This window comes from Corvus hawaiiensis, chromosome 1 (assembly GCF_020740725.1).
Source record: "Corvus hawaiiensis isolate bCorHaw1 chromosome 1, bCorHaw1.pri.cur, whole genome shotgun sequence".
Lineage (NCBI taxonomy): Eukaryota > Metazoa > Chordata > Aves > Passeriformes > Corvidae > Corvus > Corvus hawaiiensis.
Genome location: NC_063213.1, coordinates 8,035,980 through 8,061,875, shown reverse-complemented (window position 1 = coordinate 8,061,875; position 25,896 = coordinate 8,035,980). Strand labels below are relative to the sequence as shown.

The 25,896-nt window shown below is 37.4% G+C and overlaps 1 protein-coding gene across 6 annotated transcripts in view; it reads right to left on the bottom strand.

Annotated features, from left to right (window-relative positions):
* The window catches only part of RBM33 (RNA binding motif protein 33), a 101,349-nt gene that overhangs the window by 47,875 nt on the left and 27,578 nt on the right, over positions 1-25,896 (bottom strand). For 5 of the 6 annotated variants that reach the window (XM_048325496.1, XM_048325306.1, XM_048325397.1 and 2 more), the window contains exons 7-10: positions 25,201-25,372; positions 20,171-20,379; positions 18,070-18,379; positions 12,812-12,870 (exon numbers count right to left, since the gene is read on the bottom strand). In XM_048325496.1, coding sequence (XP_048181453.1) covers positions 12,812-12,870; positions 18,070-18,379; positions 20,171-20,379; positions 25,201-25,372 — 750 coding nt within the window. The remainder of the gene's footprint in view (positions 1-12,811; positions 12,871-18,069; positions 18,380-20,170; positions 20,380-25,200; positions 25,373-25,896) is intronic. The other variant, XM_048325590.1, reaches the window with a different exon arrangement.

The following is a 25,896-nucleotide window of genomic DNA, read 5'->3' as shown; positions in this document are numbered from 1 at the left end:
CATTTCCCCTCTTTTTCCTGCCAGGGAAGCAGCAGGAATTTGTATTTTAAATAAACAATTCTTTGTACCAGCCTTCCCTCTCCTGCCAACCTGTACCCTCATTACTATGCCCAGATCCATCTCCTCCTAAGGCAGCCCTGAATTGCAAATGCATGGCAAGTCCTGTTGAATTTCACACAGCTCTTATGTACTGAAACATCCTCAGTGCAGCCAAACTCAAGTTTCTTCCTTGGAAACTGAGCAATAATAAAACATTTCTAAATAACTTCACTTGGGCACAACAGTATTTTTCCACCATTTCAGTCTTGGAATGAAAGTATTTGGAAAATTTCAACCAAAAGGATTTAAAATGAGGCCAGCAACCAGCACATCTTGGTTTAGGCCACTGAATTCTGTTAGTATTACACACACTGAGCACAGATTTGTATTTCCCATCATAAGGAAACAAACTTTTATGAAATAAGCTTTAGGTGAATTTTAGAACTGAGCAGTACATAGTCATTTTAGGTCTAAGAAAGGTCACACTTTCTAAAATATGATATTACAGTTCATTTACAAAAAAATTACACAAACTGTTAACCAGGAAGACATTTTACTGTTAAAAATAGTAGCAATGCTGATTTCAAGCTCCCTGTGATCTTCAGTACCAAAGGTGTCCATCCATCTTAAAAAACAAACATTTACTGCCCTCTAAATACCTGCACTGATTTAACACAAAGTAACAGGTATCCAACTGTTATCCAAAAACTGGTATCAAAAAAATCCAACAAATGCTCACTAAGATACATTAAGAATTTTTTTCTCTAGTTTTATTAGTAGTATATTTCACATAAGTACATGACACAACACAAGTTTGGGTCAAAATAACTCCAAGAAAAAGCAAGAATGAAATACCTGAAGTTTGGAACTCTTCCGATTGGCCTCTCTTTTTTCCATCCCTAGCAGTTAAGAATTCTGGGGGGTTTTTCCAGTTTTTAAGTAAGAGTCCAGATTTGCTAACAAATACCTACTTATTTGATTGCTGAGCAGACTTTAACTTTATGTACATGACATTTTGAAAAACTACTAAATTATGACTGATCACATTTCTTGGCTGATAACCAAAGGCCAATCATGCAAAATTAATTGCAAAGACACTTGTTATTTGCTGAAAAACGAATTACCAATGTTTGCTTCTAAAAAAAAAAAAAAAAAAAAAATTATAGTTTTATTCTTTTCCTTCTTACAGTCATGACAGACTGACCTCCACTTCTCCCCTAAACCAGCTTTGCTCCTATGTCCCTAAAGATAAAAATACTGCCCTAAATAACAGTAAAACAGGGAGGGGGAAGCATGTATTTTCATAACTTACATTGTTGAGATTTTTCTTCTGAAAAAGCTTCCAGGATAATTCCAATAGGAATTCAATTGTGTGGTTGATTCATATCACACACTACCATGTGAAACTAAAACTTTAATGTTCAACTAGAGCTACTACTTACAGACACACATGAACTCTTTTTAAAAAAGAAAATATGTAAACTGTGATGGGTATTTTTCTAAGTTATGAGGTGTTTGTCTTTTATTCTCAAACGACATTACTTTTTTTCCCAATTCAATAGAAATACAGTAATACTACCACTTCAACTTTTACTTACGCCAAATTCTAATTGTCCTAAAACCAGTACAAAGTAATGTAACACCTCTCCATTGCTTAAAGCTTTTGAGGGTGGGCTTGGCTTTTTGGTGGGTTTTTTTATGCTTAACAGTAGTTAAACTATAATTTTAGAAGTGGATTATTTTACCATTAACGTTAAATTCTACACTCAGCAAGTATTTGTTGCTAATAACCCCCAACTGCCCTCTGGTATTTGGTAGGAAAGACCACTCAGAGCTATTTAACTTCAAAAATTAATGAAGAGCAGGTGCAAAAGCCAGGTTTCATAATGGTCTATTTTTGATAAAATAAGCATACTGTAACATAGATGCATAATAAATCTTTATGTGCACAGTAGTTACTCCCATTTTTCATGGTTTCACTATCCAGACAGTTTCAAATTACACCCAACTATTCAGTACACACATCAGCTAAGACTCCCTGCAAAAAAACATTTTAACTATTACTTCACCATTATTAAATCTTTCAGGAAACCTCCCTACTCAGTGTTCAAAGCCACCTATTTTCAAGCTAACAAGTTTCAACCTAAGAAAAGAAAATTGCAAATTCACATGATCAGCCACTGGTCCAAGGTTCTGCATCTCAGCCCAACACTGGGGCCAACTCTGACACTGGGGGAAAGGACAAAATATTTATGTGCCTTCCCAGTGAGATCCCACAAGGTTGGTTCAGATTCATACAGAAATGGTTACCATGACAGCTACCAAATGTCTGTAAGAACAACCCAGCAGAGGTCTGTATTTTTTCCTGTTTGTAAGGAATGCTCTGGACTCTGTAACTTAATTTATCCTCATGCAATTTTATTTCAAAAATTCAAAAAGGGAAAAAAAAGTTGGTGCATAAGAATACAAGAACTGAGGTCTAGAAGGAAATTACATTGGAAATAGGATTCTGTGTAGATTTCTAAAGAGAACACAATCATAGACATTTTAGAAATACTTCAAAGGAGAAGACAACAGAACAGTGAAGTGCTACTGACAGGTATTTTGTCTTAAATCTTTAATTTTGTGAAGTTTACTCTTACCAAAAGAATGTACCCACTCTTCCTCCCAGACACACCATAATTTACTGCACTCCAGACTGACATTTTTATACAATTTTGAATAACTGCAGGTCATACAATTTCCCCTTTTACTAATTTCAATTACTCAATATAGTTAAGGCATAACTTACACCTTATCAATCACTTTTGGAAAAAAAAAAGGCAAGGCAAACTTGTGTCTACAATTCATTAGAGTTGTGAATAGCTCATTGAACATGACTTTCACACACACAGGCAATCCCACCTTCTGAAAGAACATGAGATAAGGTTACTTTAATCCTTTCAAAGAACTGCACTATTTTGCCTTCCTTTTATCCCTTTAAATATCCTTCCTAGTTAAGAAATTAACATTTTCTCTCATACAATTCTTACACAAATTGTGCTTTTACTTTTCTGCATCTCTTGTTAATTACATGATGTTATCTGCAATAATCTATTCATGAAGCACAGATAACTTTGGTTACCAATAAAAGGGAAAACTTAGCATAAATTGCTTAGCACAAAGTTAATCTTATAAAGCAAGGAATAAAGAGGATCTAACAGCTATTATATGATTTATCAACTTCTCTAAAAGGGTCACTCCACTTTTTTTCATGAGACTAATTAAATACCTTAACAATGTCATTGAAACTTCATGAATCTTTCAATAAAATACACCCTGCCTGCACAACATGTTTTCATTTATTAATCTCACTTAAAATGCAAAGAGCTAGGAGAACCCCATTGACAGTTAAGCAGGGCCATTCAGTTAATTCTTCTTATATGGTTTAAATGCAAAGAATAATGACCACTATAACCTATGACAATTAAAACTATAGCCATCTGTCACAAGATGTTAATCCTCTTATTTCAGCAGCCCCCAGACTTTTCAAAAAGCCTTCCTAAACTGCCTACTTTCTGTGCAAGGAACTGACTTTTCATCCTCTTGTGTAGGAAACACCACTCATATATCTTGGATATGGTTCAAAAATTTTCAAGTAGAAATATGTATCTATATGTTCCACAAAACACAGGTCTTCAAGTTTCACAGTACTTTGTTTTAGTCTGCATAGCACACAAAAAGGAATGACTCCTGGAAATTTTTTATCATAAAATTAATTTTAATATTTTTTAAATACGGTTTCAATGATTCAGTATTGTTCCTCTGATGCCTATCACGTAAGTCCATCATGGTGATCTAAAACCTAGCAAGCACCATGGCTTTTCCAAAAGATTTAGGATAAGATCACCTAATATAAAAGACACACCTTGAATTCATGCCAATCATAGACAAAAAAGTTCAGAGTCCCCATAGAAGTCCAGACAACAGTTTTATGTTACCCACATGTGAATCTTTTTAAAGTTTCTTTTTTAAAGTTTCTGGAATTTTTTTCTGAGGGGAAAATGTATAAAGGTAGCCAAGCACTGGTTCAAGCACATGGACTGCACAGATCCTGGCACTACAGGCAGACTGAGTCAGAGAGAATGAGCTGGTATTTTCAACTAAGCTGGAAGCAATTTTTAATATTATAATGTACCACGCAACTTGGACAAGCTCCTCTGACACTACTCAACTCCAAGAGATAGAGTGTTGAGAGGCTTAGGCAGAAGTCCAGGTCATCTGTAAGAGAAGGCACCAATGCCCTATTTCACTGTTTAGGGTCTCAGAATTCAGCCAACATGGAAAACCAGTACAAGCAGGAGAGAAAGGCATGGAATCCCCTGTTATTTAAGTCAATTTATGATCAAATAGCTAAAATAAGTAACACAGGCAATACAGACAGAGATGGGTAATCCAAGCATACTGACAACCCCTAGTGGTGCAGGAGATAAAACCTTTTAGTATACAATAGTTCTAATTTTTAGCTTTAATCAAGTTTCATCCAGTTTCAGGACATCCCCGCAATACATCCAGCAGGAACTGATTCATGTTGCAAATGGAGACAAAAATACTCCCAATTTCAATGTGTTTCTAAGAGAAGAAACAAAGCAGAAGCGCCCACAAGCAACCACTTCTCCACAGGAGAACTTCTGCTTTACAAAGTCCTTAATGAAATACAGACATAGAAAATGTATTGGTAACTAAATCCCAGCTCTAGATTTAAATTCCTAATTTAAAGTGCTGATGTGCAAAACAACCACACTCCCATCCATCTATTCTGTATGGATGAAGGAAGAGTGTTTCCAGCAGAGACAGGCCATAATGAGAAACAGTGTGACAGACAAGCTGTTGCAGCCTGCACAGACTGAAGGAAGAGTAAACCCAAACCTCTCAAACCACAAACCTAAGGAATTTTTTAAACACTAAATTCTTAAACTAATGCATCTGGAAGATTCAGTTTCGCTTAAGTTTGCAATCCTCTGCAGGAGTGGGGTATAGAAGAGTGCATGATAATTTTTGTTTGGTGGCCTCTATCTTCATAAGATTAAGTACAATGCAAATAGAAATTGGAGAAAGAGTGTAAGGGACGTAAGTGTCATTTAAAACAATGACCTCTCCCTTAAGAGATAAGGATTTGATAATCATTTATTAAAGGACAGTAAAATCCTTCTCCATATTTTCTGTGTTGAAAGCTAACAGTTTTATGGATGCGTAAAAAATTAAGGACCCAGAAACACTGGACCCCTCCTGCTCTCAGGATCAATGGGATAAGATCTAAACAAAATTTACACCTTTCCCTTGGACTTCCCAGAGACTACTCCTTGGAAGTATTATCACAGTGTTTATGTGTATCTTGGTGGCCTACAAGTCAGAGAACTTCAATGCAACCTGAGGATGATGTTCCTCCCTTTAACAAAAAATGCTCAGGTTGTTACAAAAAAAGCCAAGAAGCAGCCAGATTTACAGAAGACAAAAATCAGAATTGCTGCTAACATGGACTTTGAAAATGACCTGATTATTTAGTAATCAATTTACCTGATTCACAACTTTTAATTCTGTAAGGAAATCTCATTTTTGAGGTGTTCTGCACATCTCTGACCTTACAAACACATTGGTGTGAGAACTTTATATACTCAAGAGTTCCCAATATGCCTGCAGGTACTATTCATGTGTTGGGTAAGACGGCCTGAATGCTTTTTATTCATTTTTGGGTATCCTACAGTCAACCAATAATATCTCTCTGAATTGCCTCATTTTTTTGTGAACAGTAGTGACTTACTGTTTTATAATAAAACGGAGCTTTTCCCCTTTCACATTCTAAAGAATTAGCAAGAACTGAAGGCACAGAAGGTGAACAAATACCAGTTTATAGATTTACTTTTTTTTGTATTGTGATGACACAAATGTACTGAGTTATCTTTTAAAAGGACATTTTCTCATCTCAGTGAAACAGCCTAAGATCACTATACTATCACCTAATACTCTCGGGTATTATAATAGATACATTTTAGTTCTCTATTCCGTGTTTAAGCTCCAGACTACTCTTACGGCATTGTACTCAGCAGACTGTATATTTTAATTGGATTTCTTTACAAGTCTTGATTTCTGCAAAGTAACTCTTTAACAGTACTTAATTAATGGCAAAATAGCATACGCATAATACTTTTACCTCTTTGCCTTGATAAAAATCTGTGCTTTGCTTACAATGCATTAAAAGCTTCACATTGCATTTATACAAATAACAAAGTACAACCTATATATCTAGATAAACAAAAACTTTTTTACTCTGAGGATGCCTGCGCACTTGCACCATCCTTGGAGATATTCAAAAGCCATCCACGTGTGTTCCTGGGCAACTGGCTTCAGTTGGCCCTGCTTGAACAGAGAGATGGACCAGGTGATCTCCAGAGGTCAACCTCAGCCTCTGTGATTCTGTGTTTAGCAGGAAGTAAAGATGAGACTGAAGGAAAACTAGCATTATTAACACAGGAAAAAATAAAATCTATAACTGTTTTTGCCTGGCTGTGCTAAACAGCAATCACCTAACACAAGAATAAATGACAGTAACTATAAAATATAAATGCACAAGTTTGCTGCTCTATTTTACTGTCTACAGAGCACGTGCACGCTGGAGCCAGCATGACAAGTTAAAGGGTTACTGCATTTAGAAACCAGCTATTTCTCTCTTATTTAATAGCTGTTACCATCATGTTTAGCTGCTGCTGCTCCTCCTGCAGATGGGAATTCATTGATATGATTAAATTTGATGGTATGATAATGTATGGTAATCGTGATTAATCAGAAGCCCACTAGCAAATGGAGAATGTTGGGTATTATGTCACCTGCATTTTAAACTGCATTCCCTCTATGGCAGCCTGACAAAACTTGACAGCTGGAGAGATCTCATGCTGCACTTGCTTGCTACTACTTACAGATCTGATAACAGAAAGAGCCCATCATTCCTTCACTATCTTAAGTGCTGTAATTACAGAGCTTTGCAGTCAAGTTGTGAAAACAGTACCTGTTAAAAACCAAAGCCTTTTGCCAGCTGCTGAACAAGCTCTGTCTCACATCTGCAAGGGCTATAATCTGAAAGAAATGTAATTTGATGCAGCAGTCTCATTCAAACATGATTTGCATGAAATGCTGTGCAAAGCACTGTCCAAGAAATGTCAATCAACACCACCTGATACCATGTATCCTGTTAAATGAAAACAAAATGCTTTCTACACTACCTGTGATCTGCCACTACTACACAGCGATAGAGTGAAAATTTCATTTACTGTTACTCATTATAGTGAAGCCATAGCTAAAGCAGAATAATTGTGAGGAAGTAAGAGAATCATTTTCACATTGGCTTTTTATTTCCATTAACAGTTTGTCTCCTACATACGTACCGTTGCAAACACATATGAGTTACTAAATATCAGTTTAAAATGACTGACTGTGGTCAGATGCAGGGATATTTATATAATTAGTCTATACTGTGAGTACTGCAGAATATGAGACCACATTAATAACAATTGCTACAAAACCCTTACTCACATGTAGCAACTCATGACTGAATTTGAAACAACTGGGAAAAAATCTACTCCCTATTCACATTTCCCACAACACACGGCAAACACTATTGCAAGGAGTTTTGTTTTCAAAGCACTGCAAATTTCTGCCTCTACATCCTGTAAGAGGTGGTGCAGCCACAGACCCAGGCCCACTGTAATACCATTAAGCCAACCAGTGTTTGGTTAAATGGTGGTGGGGTGATCCATGTCAGTCCAAGAAACACCCGGGAAAAAATAAGTAAGCTGTATTCTAATGTACCTTTTAGAATTAATTTGTATAGCACTAATATGCTGCTTTCTTAAAAGAAATGTTTCAAGTAAGTGACCATAAAGGACAGCAACTTCTGTTTTGAGCAATGATTGGTCCCTTGTTTAAAAACCTCTCACAGATGAAATCATAAAGAAGTATTTAAAAACAGTGTCTGGAACACAAACAACACTTGAAAGCTCAGAATTCAAACTATTGTTTCCAGAAGTGTTGGAAAAAATGAATCAAAGCTAATCAACTGCCTTTCACAGCATCCATTTGAGACACCACCTAATGTGCTGGAGATCAAGTGGCAGCATGCTGAATGAGAATATAAAGTTTACTAAAGTTTTTGAGGTTTAAAGGAAAAAAAAGTATGCTCTGAGATAAAGATTATTCTAAAAAGAAGTTCCAAAAACAAATCACGTCAAAACTCCCTGGGAATCAAAAAGACATACAACATATGCTATTCACAAGGGCCTGAGGTAAGTCACCCTAATAAAGTCTTAAAAATACTGAATAAAACGTAATTTATGTTTTACAATTCAACTTTTTCAGACATGAATCCAACAGTTATCGGAAACACACTCACCCAGAGCACTAAGGTGTCCTATCAAAAGAAAAAAGCTTTGTGCATTAAAAAATAACAAAGCCTTCCTGGCACAAATTAGTCAGGTAGACACTGGTGCTCTGAATCTCAAGTTGACCAAAGCTGACCAAACGTGTCAGTGGGCTGGACACCTGCCCAGCTCACACCACATCCAGGGTAACAGGTTAAGAACAACAGCTAAATGAGAATTTATCCCAACTTCCTGAAAGTTTTCCTGGCAAAAGGCATACGAGCTCCATTAACAGGCTCTGCATCCTCTGCAGCAGCAGTTTCAGAGGAGGGTCCGGGTCATGGACAGAGGGGGAGCAGCCTCAGACCTGAAGAATCCCTTTCTACCTTCAGCAGGGTGAGGCAGGCTCTTCCCAGCTTCCTTTTCTCCACAAACCTGGATACTAGGGATAACTCACAATTTCTGGCTGAAGAACACTGACACCTTCCCTCTGCCACGTTCCATCCTGAAGCGGGCATGACAACACTCCTTTCATTTTCGTATGTCCGTAAAATATTGCATGTGTGTGTCACATGGTATTGCTTCAGTGTTCATGAAGTTAATAAATGATGTTTGAAGCCAAAAGCCTCTATAAATTTTTCTTCAGGCAAACACTGAAATATTTCAGACATGGAATAAAAAAACCTGGACCATCAGCTTAACTCCCAGCTTCATACTCACTAATGCCCTGGCCTCCGTAAGAGTCAGTTAGCAGCAGCCTTCATATAAAGCATTTAGAAATGCCTCTCCCATTTAAACTCTTCTTCCCTTGTTTTACCCCATCTTTCTTCACAGAACACAGGAATTGAAAGAGAAATTAGCCCAGATAACAAACACAGGATGAAGGACAGGAATCACAGTGGTCCCTCTTGTGTAACATAAAACCCTCCAGCTCTGTCCCTGCACTGGGGCATCCACAAGAATTAGTAAATCGTTCAGAAAACACATGAAAATTTCAGAAGATCCATATGACCAGTCTGTGAATAAAGTCTTCTGCGACTTTCTTTTTAATGGATCAGTCCCCAAAGTAGAATGTGAAATACCAACTGTGACACTGGGACAGGAACTCGGGAAAAGGCCTCTTAACCACATTAAAGCAAAGGCAGATGATAAAGCCAGACCTACGGGACTCTGCCAAAGAGGCTATTTAATCTATTCTTCAAACTGTTTAAAGAAAACATGCACTTGGCACTTGCACAGTTCCAAGTTAATTCAAACCATGCTTGAAGACTGGATTACTATAAACTACAGCCACGAGTACTGTGCAATTCAGGCAAGCAGAATTCACATCCTTAACTCCCATATCCCACAAGTTCACCATGTTTCTCAGCTGTGACACACCTCAGATCCATCATTTATTCAGTCCTTGTCAGCTGCATATAGCTCTCAAACATCATTCACACCAAGTCACCTCAAACACTTGGAGAGTAACAGATAAGACAACTTGATTGCTTGATTCAAGATTACTCTAAGTGTTAAAATAACTATGTAGGCAACACAGATTCATTCCCTTGCATCTTTTCCAGTATTCCATCTCTAAACATTCCAGAAGTTAAGTTTTAAGAAAGAAATAACTGAACAATGAGCTCTACCCTGAAATACTAAAACTGAGAATCAAGTTTAAGGGAATTTAATCAGTCCCCACTGTAAGCAGGTTCAGTCCTGATCAACACTAGCCTGACATAGCACTACATTATTTCCTATAATTTAGGTCTCATGCCATACGTTAGCATGTTCATTACAACTTTGTTCAACCCTTCAATTACATCCTTCTGCAGAAGGTTGTAAGAATTAACCATTACATGGTTACAAGTCATTTCATCTGCCCTAAATTAGCAACACCTGGTTTCCAATAGATTTATGACTGGCAATTGACTAGCTCTGATTGAAGATCTTCCCATATTTGGAGCACACAGGCTCTCTGCACTGAGAAGTTTCTCTCCTAGGTAAGACAGGAACTCAGAGAAATTTTGTTTCAGTTATGGCACTGGTCACTTCTGGTCTCTTCTTGCAAGAATTTCATTATTTTTCATGTTTCCACCTCTGCCACATTCAATCAAAAGAAACCACCCAGTTCAAAGTTCAAGGGGAAAGCAGACTGCAAATATTTAATTCTAACCCCACCATCTTTTAGAAGCAAAGCAATCAGAAAAATCAGTTAACTATTATCCTTTGATTATGCAATCCTAAAAAAAAGAGCAAATTCAAGTTATTACATATCCAGAGATTCTTTATACAATGAAGAAAAGGCTGAATGAACTGTAATCTGGAATAAGTCTTTGATCTTTTTCAAGTGGCTTGTCAAAATTGTCTAACCACTGCTGCATTGCTTTAAGTCAACATTTATACATAAACAAGTGAATTATAATGGCACAAAGGCATCTGACATGTAACAGCAAAAAAGGTAGTTCTGAAGATAAAACGTTAGAGTCAGAAAGTAAATTTGTCTTCAGCTCAAGAGCTAACATACTACATTTAATAAAATAAACATGAGATATGTACACAGTGACACTTAATTCCTAATCCTAATATGACTGATAACCTATGCAAAATTTATAAAGTACTTCATAAGGGAAGTCCACTTTATAACTCAGTAAGCCATGGAAAGATGAAGCCCCTTTCTCAGAGTCATGCAGCACGTTACTGCTGAAGTAGAAAAAAAACCAGTCAGGGCAACCAAATGACAATGCCAGATCCTCTTAGTTAAGTCAACCCTCCTCCTCCTTACGAAAATTTAATTACACTGACTCTTTTCTGGTGCACTGCTTATATAAATAAAAAGGCAGCAAGTAGTCAAGTTTTTCCTGCAGGCTAAAGGAGCAAGAGTCCTACCAAAAAGTGTTCTATTTACTTTATTCCCTTTTAAAAACTGTTGCATATAGATTAGTTAGGTTTGCAGTACTTCTCAACTTGCAACCTCAAAAGTGAACAGAATTAAAATCTAATTTCACAGTCAATTTTGAAAAAAATAATTTCCAATTTTTCTACACTGATGTAAACACACTTCAAAGATGCCAATTACAATGCCTTCACAGGTATTCCTTATCGTCCAATTTCTTTTCCATCCCAAATTGTGTTTACTGGCAAATCAACTTAGTGTCAAAGAATAACAAATGCAAGACACTGGTTTTCATAAAAAATAGCAATTAAAATTACTTTCAAAATATAAATAAGGTCTCCCCATAATACTAAAGGCTGTTGAAGAAAACTATTTTCTCTGAAAACCACAATACTTTTAATAAAAAAATAGCTCAAAAATATTTTAAGATAAAATATAACACAAATTTACTTAATGAAACTGTGGGTTTACTGCTTAACCTTTTAAGACTTCACAGAAGAAAGCAGAAATGTGAAGACTGTTTCTTTGCAAAATACAGACATCACAATTCCTCAGCTACATGTTCTGTATGAAAAATAGTCTGCATTAAAAACAACCAGCTCTGCACTGGGCAATCAAAAGTCACAGCAGGTTTCTGAAATCTGTTTCTTTCCAACACATCTGATCTCTATGCCAGTAATTTACTGTGTGATACTACACAGATGTTTAGACACCTATTTTCCTCCTTCAACCCTGCACACATCAACAGAGGATATTTTTTGTGCGTTTTATATATTTGGGAAGCATAAAATACTTCAGGTAATATTACAAGCAAGATTTTCTTTTGCTTATTTTGATACTCTGCAAACCATTTCAACTAGAAATTTAGGATAACCCAAACTGTGAAATGATAAGAAAAGTTCCAGAAGCATGTACTCTTTCCATTCAAAGAGTTAAAAAAAATTATGAAGTGAAATTAGCCTAGTGAAGCAGCTAAGTGTCTTCTCTGTTTTCAAAATTAGAAACATAAAAGAAAGCAAGGTCATGCAATGCCAGTTCCAATTTTATATATAAAAAACATGAGGGCATTGAAATACCTTTAGTAATGATGAAAATGATTGCTGCATTTTACAATAAATATGTATTACTGCTTTTTAAGCTTAGGGATTATTTCAAATAGCCTTTTATTACATCAAATAAAATAAGGATTCTATTTATACAGAAAGAGTCAAGTAATAAAATGAAGCCCATATTCCTTAAGACAAGATGCATTCACGCCTTTCCCACTGGAGAGACTGGTTCAACAATTTTACAGTTAAACGGAATTAATTCTACTCTCAAAAATCCATTGACCTTTGGATTTTTTTAAGCTTTTAACAAACATTTTCAACTGCAGAATGTATTGTCAATATTTACAAATCCTTAAAATTATATTTCACTGGAACAGCTTTTATTTGCTATATTAATATTTCCTTGCAAATGTATGCTTATCCATATCAGAGAAGAAGAAACAGCTGCTACTCACAGGAAATCTCTGGGGTCCTACAGCAGGTCGTGGCTGGGTGGGAACTGGCAGCAAGGGCACTGAAACAAGAAGCACCTTTTAACACCATTTGTTTTACCTAACAGTTGTTGTAGTTATTTCCAAAAGCAGTTGCAATAAAAAGCCATGATTAAAATCTGCTACTTTTACCCTCACATGTCACAGTTCTGACAATTAACTTTGAGCAACCGTTCCCTCCCCTGCAACATGCAACAGGGCAATTAGGATTCTCCTAGTTAATTTACATAATTTAGTTCTGCATTTTCCAGAATTAAATTGCTCCTTGTTGCAGGAAGGCAAACTAGAATAGTTATTCAGCCAAAGACATCTCTTAGACAAAGCTGACAGAGACACTAACAATAATTTCATGTTTCAAATGGAAGGATATATGATTAGTGTGCCTTCTCAACTTCACACCACTCAACATTTCCTAGGCATCTCCCAGTTTCACCACCAAGCTACCACAAAAAGCATGGACATTAGAGACATTAAGTGGTAAAAATCACTGCTGGTAAAAATCACTGAGGGTAAAATGAGGCAGCTGCAATTAACAACACACAAAAACTACTTAGATCTGGCCTTGCCACCACAGTGGTGTGTGCAACTGTGATCACAGAATGCTGATCTCAGATGAAAGACTGTGATTGCATAGAGACACCAACAAGAATTAGGAGACCTTTTTCAGAAAAGAACCCTCACAAACTAGTATTTCAGGGGGATTAACGTGGATGATTTGTCCTCACAACTGCACTTGGAAACGCTAGTCACAAAAAGCGATTTCCCAAAACATTCACTGAATGTTATGGCAAAAAGCACAAAGTGGTACATACAGCTGGATCACCTTGAGAACTGAACTTATATTTGAATCCCCAACACAAAGTGTAATGACAGCTTTCCCATTTCCCTGTGTGCTTTTTATTTCCTCTCAGAATTGTCTAAGTGGTTAAAAATACAAACATTTCCATGTTAAACAAAAGGCCTAGAGAAGTTAAATAAAGCATTTTAAACTACAGAGAGTGTGTTTGCTCATTTACTAAAAGCCTTTAGTAAGGTTCTTCTATCATTTGTTTTAAGCACTTCTGAAAGCAACAGAAAACATTTTCCAGGCAGGGTTATACACTGACTTTGCAGACAGCTACTGTGTTACACTTCAGAGCAGGAAAGATGTTAAGAAATGCTGCTAGTTTGAGAGCGAAGTTGGGTGCATTTCCCCAGCACAGAAGTTTGCTCAGATGCCTCAAAAATCCCTTCTCCCTTGGTAACCAAGGCACAAGAACTAATACATTAGTGGGTTTTTTTCAGTTCATGTCCATGCCTGGCTTCCATCCACTTTTGTTAAGTACTTGTGGTTTGCTGGTTCAGAGACTGATGAGGTAAACTAATTGCAGCAGTCTTTCAGCACGGGAGGACTGTGTGCAAGCTTTGTATCACATTACACCAGAAGATGACTTGAATAGTTTCATCCTGGCCTCTAATGAACATCTGTCGGTATCAAACAGCCATGGCCACATGGAAAAAATTGATAGGATGCTCTTGACAGACCTAGTCCTAAAATAGATCAGGTATTACAGGTCAGAGGGGCACCGAGAAAAATAGCATGAGGTAGGAAACAGAAATATCAACTGAACAGAGCACTCAAGTCTACTTCAATATCCTGCCTCCAGCAGTAGCATATAAATTTACATATTCATATATTTTAAACAAATTAATTTAATACTCATGAAAGGTAGTAGTTAAACTCTGTGCCCTTTCAATCCTTGGACACTTGCTTGAGCAGCAGAGAAGTCTCAAGCCCTCATTTTCTTGATGTCAAATATTCCATAGGTGTGAAAAGTATGCTTCAAAAATAATACACAGCATGTTGTAAGACACTATTTTAAGAAGATTAAATTGCTTCTTGCTATAAATTCCAATGCTATACTTGAAAAGATGAAGAAGCAACTCCCACACCGATTATTCAGGAGAATTACAATGTGATTTCTCCCAAGACACCAAACAGTTTTCAAAAGGTAAATGGCATACTGAGCTGCCATAAACTGCTCATTAGCTCATGTCAGTTTTGGCAGCACCACAGTATCCTTGAAATAGTTACTTGTGGTATAAACATTTAAGGGGAAAAAATGCAACACCTATTATCACAGGTTAAATCAGTATTTTCACAGTACATCTACGTACAGTCCTCCAGCACTAATAAATTGATCATACTCAAATTTGGACATGCATTCAGCAAAAATTACTACTTACAACTCAGAACTAATTTACAGAATAGGATACAAAGAAAAGAGAAAACTATATGACAAGCAACAGACATGGGATTCAAATGCCACAGGAGCCACAGCTGAACACCAACTGCACACACCTGCAGCAGATATCCACAGAGGCTCATCTTTTAGGGGCTCAGTAGACCAAGTTCATAATCATTTATGAATCTTCAAAGACTAAAAATAGTACCAATTCATTTGAAACAAAACTGACTTGAAAGTAACTATTTCTTTGAATCAGGATTCAAGGCTGGGCAGGGAGATGGTGGCTACTGTAAGAGATTTGCCTTTGAAACATCAAAGGAATAAGCCAATGATGGGATTCTTCAACAGTGTTTCAACTCCTTTTCAGGCTGAACTAGCTATCTACTAGAGCTCTCAGACATGATATTTTATTCACATGAAAATTTCGTAACAATTTACAGGAGGTTTGAGTCTATTTTAGAAAATACTGATATATTCAATGCATTTCCAGACTAACTCAAACAAAAAAAAATGTTTAAAAAGTGTATTCTATGATCTGCAGTTAGGAAAAGTGTCCCTGGTGCTGACAATTAGAAGTGTGTGAGCTTAATCCTGCCATAAAATTAGAGAGGAAAAAATGCCAGTCTACACTAAAACATGACAGCACACCATTAAAATTACCAGAACCTAAGTGTGCATATCATGCCCTTCCAGACATGGCATTTTTAGCTTCCAGGCATCACATTTTTAACAACCGAATCCCAACAAACTTTGCACCTATCTGACTGTATTCTCCAGCGTGTAAAAGCCCTCATGTATCTGGAAATATGGTCAGCCAAGAAGGGGCAAGACATCATCAAGAACAAAGTCAATCTGATGTTTCATCCTTCCTGGTACCCTGAAAGAAATGATGCTGCAAGTGAAACACATCCTTATGTTGTCAACCACCAGTCTCTGCCTACTGGGGCTTCAAGTAGATGGATTAAAGGAAGATTTTTTAAGAGAAAGTTTGGAACAGCACTCCCTACACTGGAATGTCTATCAACCATTTGCCTGCAGTGACTGCTTTAAAATTCACCTTAATATGCAAACACCATTGAAGATTTTAGAATTATGCTCATTTATCTATTATCTGATTTCCAACACATTTTCATGTTTTCCTTAGGTGTGCGAGTTTACTTTCCTGTAACATAACTGTACTGCTACAAATTAAGACTGAGATGGCCACTACTCTCAGTCACTGCAGGAGACTCAGCTTCCAATATATGCTCTCTAATCAAAAAGATTAAATTTCTACAGTGACTTAAAAGATTGTATTTAACAGTATGCTGCATACCTATTAGCAGAAAAATTCAGTAGTCTTGCCAAGGACTCTTTCAGTAGAATGAATGGCACAAAGGGATTTCATACGAAGCAGCTGCCATCAATACACAGAGCAAAGAATGTCCTTGCTGAATGCAGGTTTTAACACCATTCAACAATCAATCACTCCTTCTCCAGGGCTGCTCAGTCTAAGAGAACCCCCAGACTTTTACAAGCCAAGAAATGAATGTGCACATAAAGTCAGCAGGTGTAAGATCTAAAAAAAAATCCAAGAACCCCCATCCCTCTTACAAATCCAATACTGAAGCTCTCCTAACCTGCAGGAGGTATACAACTCTGTGGAAATGAAGACTGAAAAACAGACTATGAACAAGATCAAGCAAGAGACCTGCAACAGCCACAGTGCCACAGACATAGTGGTAAAGCTGAGAAGAGCCTGAAGCTGCCCAGTAATGTGAATAAAAACTCCTCAGGCAAAAGAAAGAAAATACACTGGTACACTTTTGACATTAGGCAAAATCCTCAATAGCCATTCCCAGCATTATGATCACATTTGATTACCTAGCTAGAAAAGGTCTGGTACTATTTCACAGGGACAGAGAAAAAGCATCTAGAATAGTGTAAAAGCAATTTTTGCTACTCACTAAACAGTAACTTACTTTGGTAGTACTAGAAAAATGCACAGAAGGCACAAATCCAAGAGTAAAGGGTCTTTTGGAGTGTTTCCAGATAATCTGTCCTCACACATAATTTGGTGGGAAACACCACAGGGAAAAACAAAATAAGCTCTCTGACACAGCTACTACAAAGCCATCTGTGAGAAGCACAACAGACCTCCATATACTGGCAATATTCTACCCTGCCAAATTCCTGTTTTTCATTGGTCAAATAAATGAAGCAAAGATAGCACTGGCTTGGAGTTCTGATGTGAAGGGGAAAAAATAGAGAAAAACTAATGGTAAATATCTATAAATATTTATCTGTTTCTTCAGTCTGTCTTGTCCCAACATAATCAGAAATCAGAGCTATGCAGGTGTCTCTTTTTTTAACCTTCTTTGGGATTAAACACTTCCTAAATAAGCAGTAACATGAACAGCTTTGCTGAGAGCTACCCTAAGAAGTGTATCCCAAAGAACATTTGTGTTAACTTAGGGAAAAAACACTTGTATATTTGCAAATCAAAACAAATTACAGATGTGGCCCTGAAAGGAGAATTGAGGGCCCATTATCTTGTTAAGTAAGGACAGCAATTGGTATCTTTCACAGAGCAATTATATTGCAAGGAGTGCCTCAGTACCTTCTCACCGAAACAGGTAGATGGTCATTCTGCGAATGGTTGGAATGTCCTGGGAAATGTACAAACTGCAGTACTTCCCTAGTTTTGAAAACTGACACTTACTGTTTTTTGAAACACACATTCTCTTTTTCAGTTTCCATTTTCACTGCTCTTCACAGGCTTTACATTAGAATAGCAAACATGATAAAAGCTGAAAAGGCTTTGCTTGTTCAGCTGGCCACAGTCCAACAACATTCTGTCTTACTTCTGGCAAAACATTTGTTTCAAGCTTCATGAAAAAAAGAGCAGCCTGAAGCACATTTCCATGAAGTGATAAACAAACAAATTGTTCCATCCCTGGCAAAGAATGAGATGAGTCACGCTTGCATGACTGAGAAGGTGTTCAGAAAGCTCACCTTGTACAGGCGTCACTACTGTCCCCTTGAAATGTGGATTTATGTGTATGTTCTTCGGTTGCTGAGGTGTCACTGGAGGGGGAGTCATCATTATTCGAGGTGTTTCTATCTGAGGGGGCATATGTAGCCCTGGAGGAGGAGAAGAATGATGCTGATGCTGTAAAGGAAGCAGAGATTGTAACTGTTGCTGCTGCTGCTGTTGTTGCTGCTGCTGTTGCTGCTGTTGTTGTTGTTGTTGCTGCTGCTGTTGCTGCTGGAACAGACTCATAACAGGTTGCTGGTGTGTTGGAATTAACCTCTGTGAGTGAGTCTAAAGTCAGACAAAAGAACAGAGTCACTAGGCTTTTAAGTTAAAATTATCTTGACATAAATGAGCACAAAACCAAGACATCTCTGGAGAACAATTAAGGCCAATTATGAACAGAGAAACTTCTTTTTCCTATAATCAACTGGAACCACTAAAAAACATCAGCACAGAAAAGCAAAGGAGCAATCGAGAACATTCATATGAAGGAGAGGACAGCAAAGAGCAAGGAACACACAGGGAATGCAGACATTCACTCATTTTTAACAGTGAAACTGTCTAGTTTCATATGGCAGGGTTCTGCCTACGTCAGTGGAAACTGTTATCAACTGCAATAAGGTGTGCGTGAAGATCAGTAGAAATCTGAGTCCTAGCATCCAAACAAATCCACTACCTTTTGTCTCATCTATAAAAGAGCCTTTCTGAGGTAACAGACCTAGCACCATCAACTGAGGTCAAAATACAAATTCTGATATCAGTACAGCACAAATTCAAATACCCCTCAGATACCAGTGCAGCACAACTATCCATACTGCTTGAAGAAAAAACTCATTTAAAGATACCTTTCAAAGCTATCTTCCCTAACACACAAGAAAGTCTCTTGCTCAACTCTCAAAAACAACCAGTGCTAATAAAAAAAATATTGTTTCTTTCCAGAGACATTCTTCTGCCTCTGAAGTCACTGATACTAGATATCAGTCCTACTCCAGTACCTTCCATGGCAGTGCAAGAAGCAACCCAAAAAGGCAACCTTTTAGCAACAAGGATGTGACAGATTGTTTCTTTCAACAGCCATACACATAAAGCAAAGCAGCTACATAGTGTGCACAGGCAGTCACTGTGATGAGCACAAAAAATATTTACATTTAAAATCAAAATAGCTTGCAAGGACTGCAGCAAAATAGAAAAAAAGTTTTCAACCTTCAATGCTTGAAAAGCACGAAATACTCTACTGCAGGGCTCTCAAGCGCTGAGATATGCACCGACTCCTGCCAGTGACCAGCGCCTACTTACTGCTGTTGGAAAAAATCACCTTTGTTTTACACAGATGACCTTGTCCTGAAAAGACATTTACAGACTTTGTTCTACAATCTCAGCTTCCAGTATATTTTATAACAGTGAACAAAAATAAGTGTTGACCTCTTGATCACTTGCCACAGTTGGTTTTGGTTTTTGTAGGGGTTTTTTGATGGAAAAAGTAAAGTCTCTTAGATTGTGATACAAAGCACAGGGGAGAAAAATAAAGTAGAAACAAAACTAAATTTCATTTGAAATCCCAAAATAATAACTTATCTAGTAGTGAAGTGGTGATTACTGTCTAGGGTTTTATTTACCTCCACAGTACCATAGCTTATACGCAAATAGATTTTTTTAAGAAGTATCAGCAAAAATATTATCCCGACAGAACCCAAGAAGTATTTTACAGAATCATTTTTTAAACTACATTATTATGAATAATGTGAGACTGAACATGCTTCCATGTTGCATGTAGAAGACATCTCAGAGGAATTCAGTTTTTCCTCCATCCTCATGCAAACCAGCAGGTAAGTCTGACTGTGATCTATCAGTCAAAATCCACTTCTCATTTGGAGGCCTTGAGATTGCTCAAGCCAGTAACAGGACTAAGCACACACTTTACAATCATCACATCACAGAAAGCCCACATTGCCTAACAGTGCCCTGCAAGAGCAGAAGGCGGAATATATATCCCACCTTTGCAAAGATTCATGATTTAAAATGTATTTCTCCACAACTTCCTGAAAGGATGCTCAAAGAATACTAAGGATTAAAAGGTACCATTGTTGATGGCTGGTTTGGCAGCAGTGCAGGCCTGTGATCCTTCATTCTTCCCCTATCATTATTGTCTCTCCTTTGTTCTCCCATTCCGTGGCACATAACTGAGCCTCCTCTTCTCCCTCCTCTCCTGGAGCCGTATCGTCCCTGCTTAAGCTGCCTTTCCCTCTCTTCAAATTCACGTAATGCTGCTTGGGCTTCTGCAGAAAGCTCTGTTGAGAGAGAAATTAGGAAAAATATTTTAGCTTTGCGCTGAAAAGCTGGAAAACACAATGGCAAATAAAACAGTGCCAGAACTATAGAAGAATCCCTGCAACTAACACAAAATTTGCAGGCACTTTCATCTCCTTTAGGTGGCATGTTAACATTTCATTAAAAGACATCTTTTAAAGAAAAGAGCACAGATGCTTGTGTCTTTTGCACAGGCAAAAAGCAGCAGATAAATGAAACAAACATGAACAAAAAGGTTTGGTTGTTTTCTTTTTGAAGATGGTATATTGAAATCTGCCTTTTTCTTTAAGAGGAGGCTATGGCTCCTCTCAAAGTTCCATTATCTTTAACATCTCACTTATCTGCAGATGTCAGGCAAGACAATGAATCTCCAGTAAACTTTACAGTAAAGGATCTGTTGAGTCTTCCACATAAACAGATTTTATCCACCAGACTTCTGCACATTGGCCTGTTCCGAAGGAGGATTTTCTGCTTGCTTAAGTGTGTTTCTAGCACATAACTACTTAATTTTTATTTTATTGTATGTGGTTTAAGAACCAGCTGTACTTCACAAGTGATAATTCCACTAAAGAGAGAGCACACGTTAAAGTCTGTGCTCAGCTCAAGTTGAACACATGGCTGCTGATAACACCCACCCAACTCACGTGATAGGTAAACATTAGAGAACACATGGTAATCAACAAAGATGACATTTTCTTGAAACCTTGGACAATGCTGACAACATTAAGCAAGAAATGATGCGGTAATAGACCCAGGTAATGAAACTACTTGAAAATACAGAAAAAGTCTACAACATACTTCAGGAAACACACCACGAAAGTATATGCCGTACCACACACTAGGTTTCAATCAATTAAAAGGAATAATAAACCTTAACTCAAATATGCAGCTGAGTCTTTTGCCATGTGCCAGTCAGATCCTTTGTTACCCCTAACATTGATTTCTGCCTCTAACAAGGCAAAATTAAACCACTAAAAACAAACACACTCCTGACAAAAACATTTTGAATTAATATAGTATATATAATTTGCAATACTACACAGTGGTCATAATACCTGAATATCAGAATAAAAATAATTTGTATGTGGCATGAGACACTACTACTACATCTCCACACCACTAGATATCCTCCACCAAGAATATAAAACTCAATTAGAAAACTCTTACAGTTTCTTGTGAGTCTAAAGGCCAAAGCTACTTAAACCACCATCTTAAACATCTCCATAAGTAATCTCTATTAATCTTTGAAGTTGAGGATTGACAGAAGGGCAGAAAAGGGTGAGCACTGAGCATTCCCTCTGCGGCAGTTGTTCTTACTTGGCTACAAAAACTACCTGCATGACTGAGCTGCAATGACTGTAAATTTGCATGTCCCAGTTTTCAGAAATATTTAGCACCTCCACAAAGCAGGAGCTTCTCAATTTTTAAAAGTTCTGAACTTGCTGATGGCCTGTAAGAACACAGCAAACATGACAGACTTCTAAAAGCCCAGGATCTCCCAGTTTCCTATTTCATTTCTGCATGTTGGTGGTGAGAAAGTTTCCCTACCTCCTTTTCTCTCCACTCTGACACCATAATTAAATGGCATAAAACCTTAACAGATACTCTCATGAAATGCTACCTTTGCCCTCAAGCCACCTGCACAGCAGAGCCCACAACAATCAGGCTTTATCAGGAAAATCTTACAGAATGCTTAAAATGAGTAAAGGAACGACAATCTCTCAAATCTTAAGTACCAAATGTGCATTTTTGACAAAAATTAAGACAAATGTACTCTTGCCCAAAGCAATCAAAAGCATTATATGGAACTAAAACAACCACCATCTTTGGTCAGCCAGGGATCAAAAAAGCTGGTTTGATGGGAAAAATAGAGCTCTGATTTAAAGTCTCCTTCCTCCCCACATCTGCATCAAGTTGTGTTTCTTCAGAAACCCACAAGCATGAAAGGGCAAACGTGAGCTTTAATTTGAGCTGCCTGAAAAACAGACCACTACTTCCCATACATCCATGGGGAAAAACAGTGCCACTATGCTGCAAAAGAGTAACTCTCTTTCCCTTATCCAGAAGGGATACAAATCCTGCACAGCATCCTGGGAATGCTGCTGGTTGGACAGCTGTTTTGTTTGCCCAGCAATAGGACAAGCAGGGCAACTTCTCTGCCATCTTCCACACTACAACCCTGAACTCAGCAAGGCTGTAGTCTGGAGAATAAAGTTCAGTCATTGCAACAGGTACCTACCACTGATAGTCATGCAAGATAAGAAGCAAGCTCCTATTAATAGCTTAGAAATCACATGTGAGGAAAGCAATTTTTAATGAACCTGGGAACAGAGCTAGGCTTCCTAAAAAGTAAGATTATGGCCAAGTCTCTCAGCAGTACACACTGAAGGACACTGAATAGAAACAACTTTGGAAGAAAGAATGGGCTGCTCCTAACAAAATTACTTCAGAGCACTATGCTGATTAAGCTTGGGGAAGGGATGACAGCATCCATGCAAAGTCAAGTCTGTCAATCGTGGATGTGCAAAATCACTCTCTTCAAAGTGAATAAATTGTTTTACTCCTCACTTTACACAAAATTTCTCAAACTTTTAAGGCCATGTCCTTAAAGGCACAGTTCACATGCTTAGTTTTTCAGTCATGAAAGTGAACACATGAAACACTAATTTTGGAAAAAAATATCCCAAACAAAACTCCCCATAAATTCACATTGATACTACGTCTATGACCACAGAAGTACAATATAACTATTTGATTAAAAAAAAATTATATCAACATCAAGCATACTCTCCCCACAACATGCCACTGAGGGCAACAGTGAAGAATTTTGTTCATACACAGAAGTTCAAGTTCAGAACCACAGACAGACTGCAAAAGTTAAGACGGATGCCATGAATACTTCAAGTGCTGCATGTATCTATACATCACCACACAGCAAAATATAGTCAGCTCTGTTATTAGAGGGGCTGCATATTGAATTTGAGAGCACTGTGTCCCACATACAGAGATCAAGCAGAGGAGATGGTTTTGCAAGGAAGGAAGCAACAAAAATAGTCCCTGCTTCTCTGAAAGCAAGCTCAGACTGCTCAGTAGAAAAGAGGTGACGAGCAGAGGAAGAAGAGATTCTCTCTCCCTCCCTGGGCTCTTCCCAAGCACAGCTAGGTACTCACATGAATACTGCTTCTCACTGGCTAAGAACTTGTGCACAACTATTAAGACATATTCATTTACATATATATGCAATACCTTGTCATTTCTTTTCTCCTCATCATCCAGATCTGCAAACTGATTACACACTCTGCTTCTGGACACAGAACAACTGGACAAATTTAAAACATTCACTTTAATTTCCTAGCCCTGCCTGAAACCTCAGCCACCAGTCATCAGAGTGAACACGAGCCAACTAAGCAGGGCATAACAAGAAGTACTGCCACATCCAATTGACCTTTGTTAACACTTTGCAAATGGTTCTGCGTAAGTCTAAGAGTTTGAGTTGCAGTTTTTTTATTACATTCAGAGGGAATACTTCAGTTTAGTAATACCAAAGACATTTTTCCTCTTCACTTTCCTTAACAGGTGACTACATCCAGAGAATTGTGACAATTCCCACTCTGAGAAGACTTCAACTACACGCACTGAAAGAAGTTATGTATTTCTTACCAAAGGTGACAAACTTGATGTCGCTAGAAATCAATTGCATAGATGTCCTAAAATACCCCTCTTCTGAGCTCTGAAAAGCCATTCTTTACATTATCTTGGATAAAGAAATGTTTAGGAAAGATCTCAGCTACATTTTTGAGAACACAGTATTTTTACATCTTTTTTACCAGCACACACTTGGTCTCATCTTGACTGTATTTCTCACACACACAGTTAATGCTGTGAATCAGCAATTATTTTTCTAGTGTCTCTAAGTGTCAAAATTAATTTCACTATCTCTGGTAATAAAATGGTTTCAAATGACATCTTTAATCAGTAAGTAAGAATGCACTCCTCCAATAGAGACAAGCTGTCACAAAAGGTCACCAAAATGTGACAGGATGGAAATTACATTTGTAACTTCAACTGAAATGTTAATTTCTCTTTAAGTGTTTTCTGAACTATGTTCATATTTTAGAGTAAGGAGATGTAGGTCTGCAATGAAATTTCATTTTAAAACCACAGCAGCTGTAAAAATTTGCTCTATACTCTCAAAAGGAAGCAGATATTTATATGCAAACAAGAATTTTTTGCAGTTTAAACCTTCAACCACAAGGTCAGTTATCTGGTCTCTATCAACACATTATCAGGAAAAACTAGTGCAAGTAGAAACCACTTTGCAACCACAAGAATGTGTTCCAAAAAAATCTCTTTCTAGAATTATCCACATTTGCATCATCTTTCCCTTATATCTCAGAGCTACATCCCAGACCACTTAGAATTACATTTAAAAGTCTAATTCAAATCACGGTTCCTTTAACAGCCAAGCTCCACTACAGGTTTTCTCCTTATTGGCTGGTCTTGTTTTTATATTAAACTTAAGAATAAATCTACAGATACATGAAAACAAATGCAATTGTCATTTACGTTACAATTATGTACTGAAATTTAGTTATTCCAGTACAGTCTTGGTCTTGAAATATTCTGTTTTGTAAAGCCACCAGCACCTTTTGTACAAACAAGATACGGTCTCTATGTGGTTTGTAGAAATATGGTCTCATGGTTGCAAACACATTTGGAATGCACCTCAGCTGAACCACCCTTTGCCCTTTACTATCATTCATCACAGCTCTGCAAAACAGTCCATTGCCTCAAAACCTCACCCAAAGTTTCTGGAATGTTTCTCCTTTCTCTTGTCACATCTGAGAGCCTGATGATTGTTCCTTCTTTCCGTTCAGTTTTGAAACGTAATCGTCCAGACTCTTCGTCATCATCCTCCTCTTCATCAGATTCTTCTTTTGTTTCTTCTTGAAGTTCCAGAGATCCAATAGCTGCCTAAATCACAAAAAACAGAGGACATGCAGCCTCAAAAGAACAAGTCTCTGGCAAACAGTGTCAAAAAGCAAAGCTTTCTTTAAAAGCCCCTTTCTACAAATTTTGCTGGCATTATACATTGTGCTCATATATAATTCAGTGAGCATTTAAGAGCTTGGTGAATTTTTTAGAACTATAAACACTTGTACTATATAATAAACTATGAAGTAAAATCTATTTAGAAAAGAAATTTGCTGTAATATTTAAGGGAATATTGAAACTCCAGTTGGAAGCTCCATCTGATTAGTAGCTACTTCTGCACACAGATTGACATTTTACCACTGAATTGACTAAGATGCAAACCTTGCTTACTACCAGATTCAAGGATTCAAGTAACAAAAGGAGTAAAATCTTAATTTTTTTTCATCTTTTAACAACTGTCAGTCCTATGCTGTTAAAAAAAACCCAGCCAAACAACAACAACAAAACTAAGAAAACCTTGCATTTCAATCTCATTCCCCTAGGTATGTATGCCTTCACTCTGT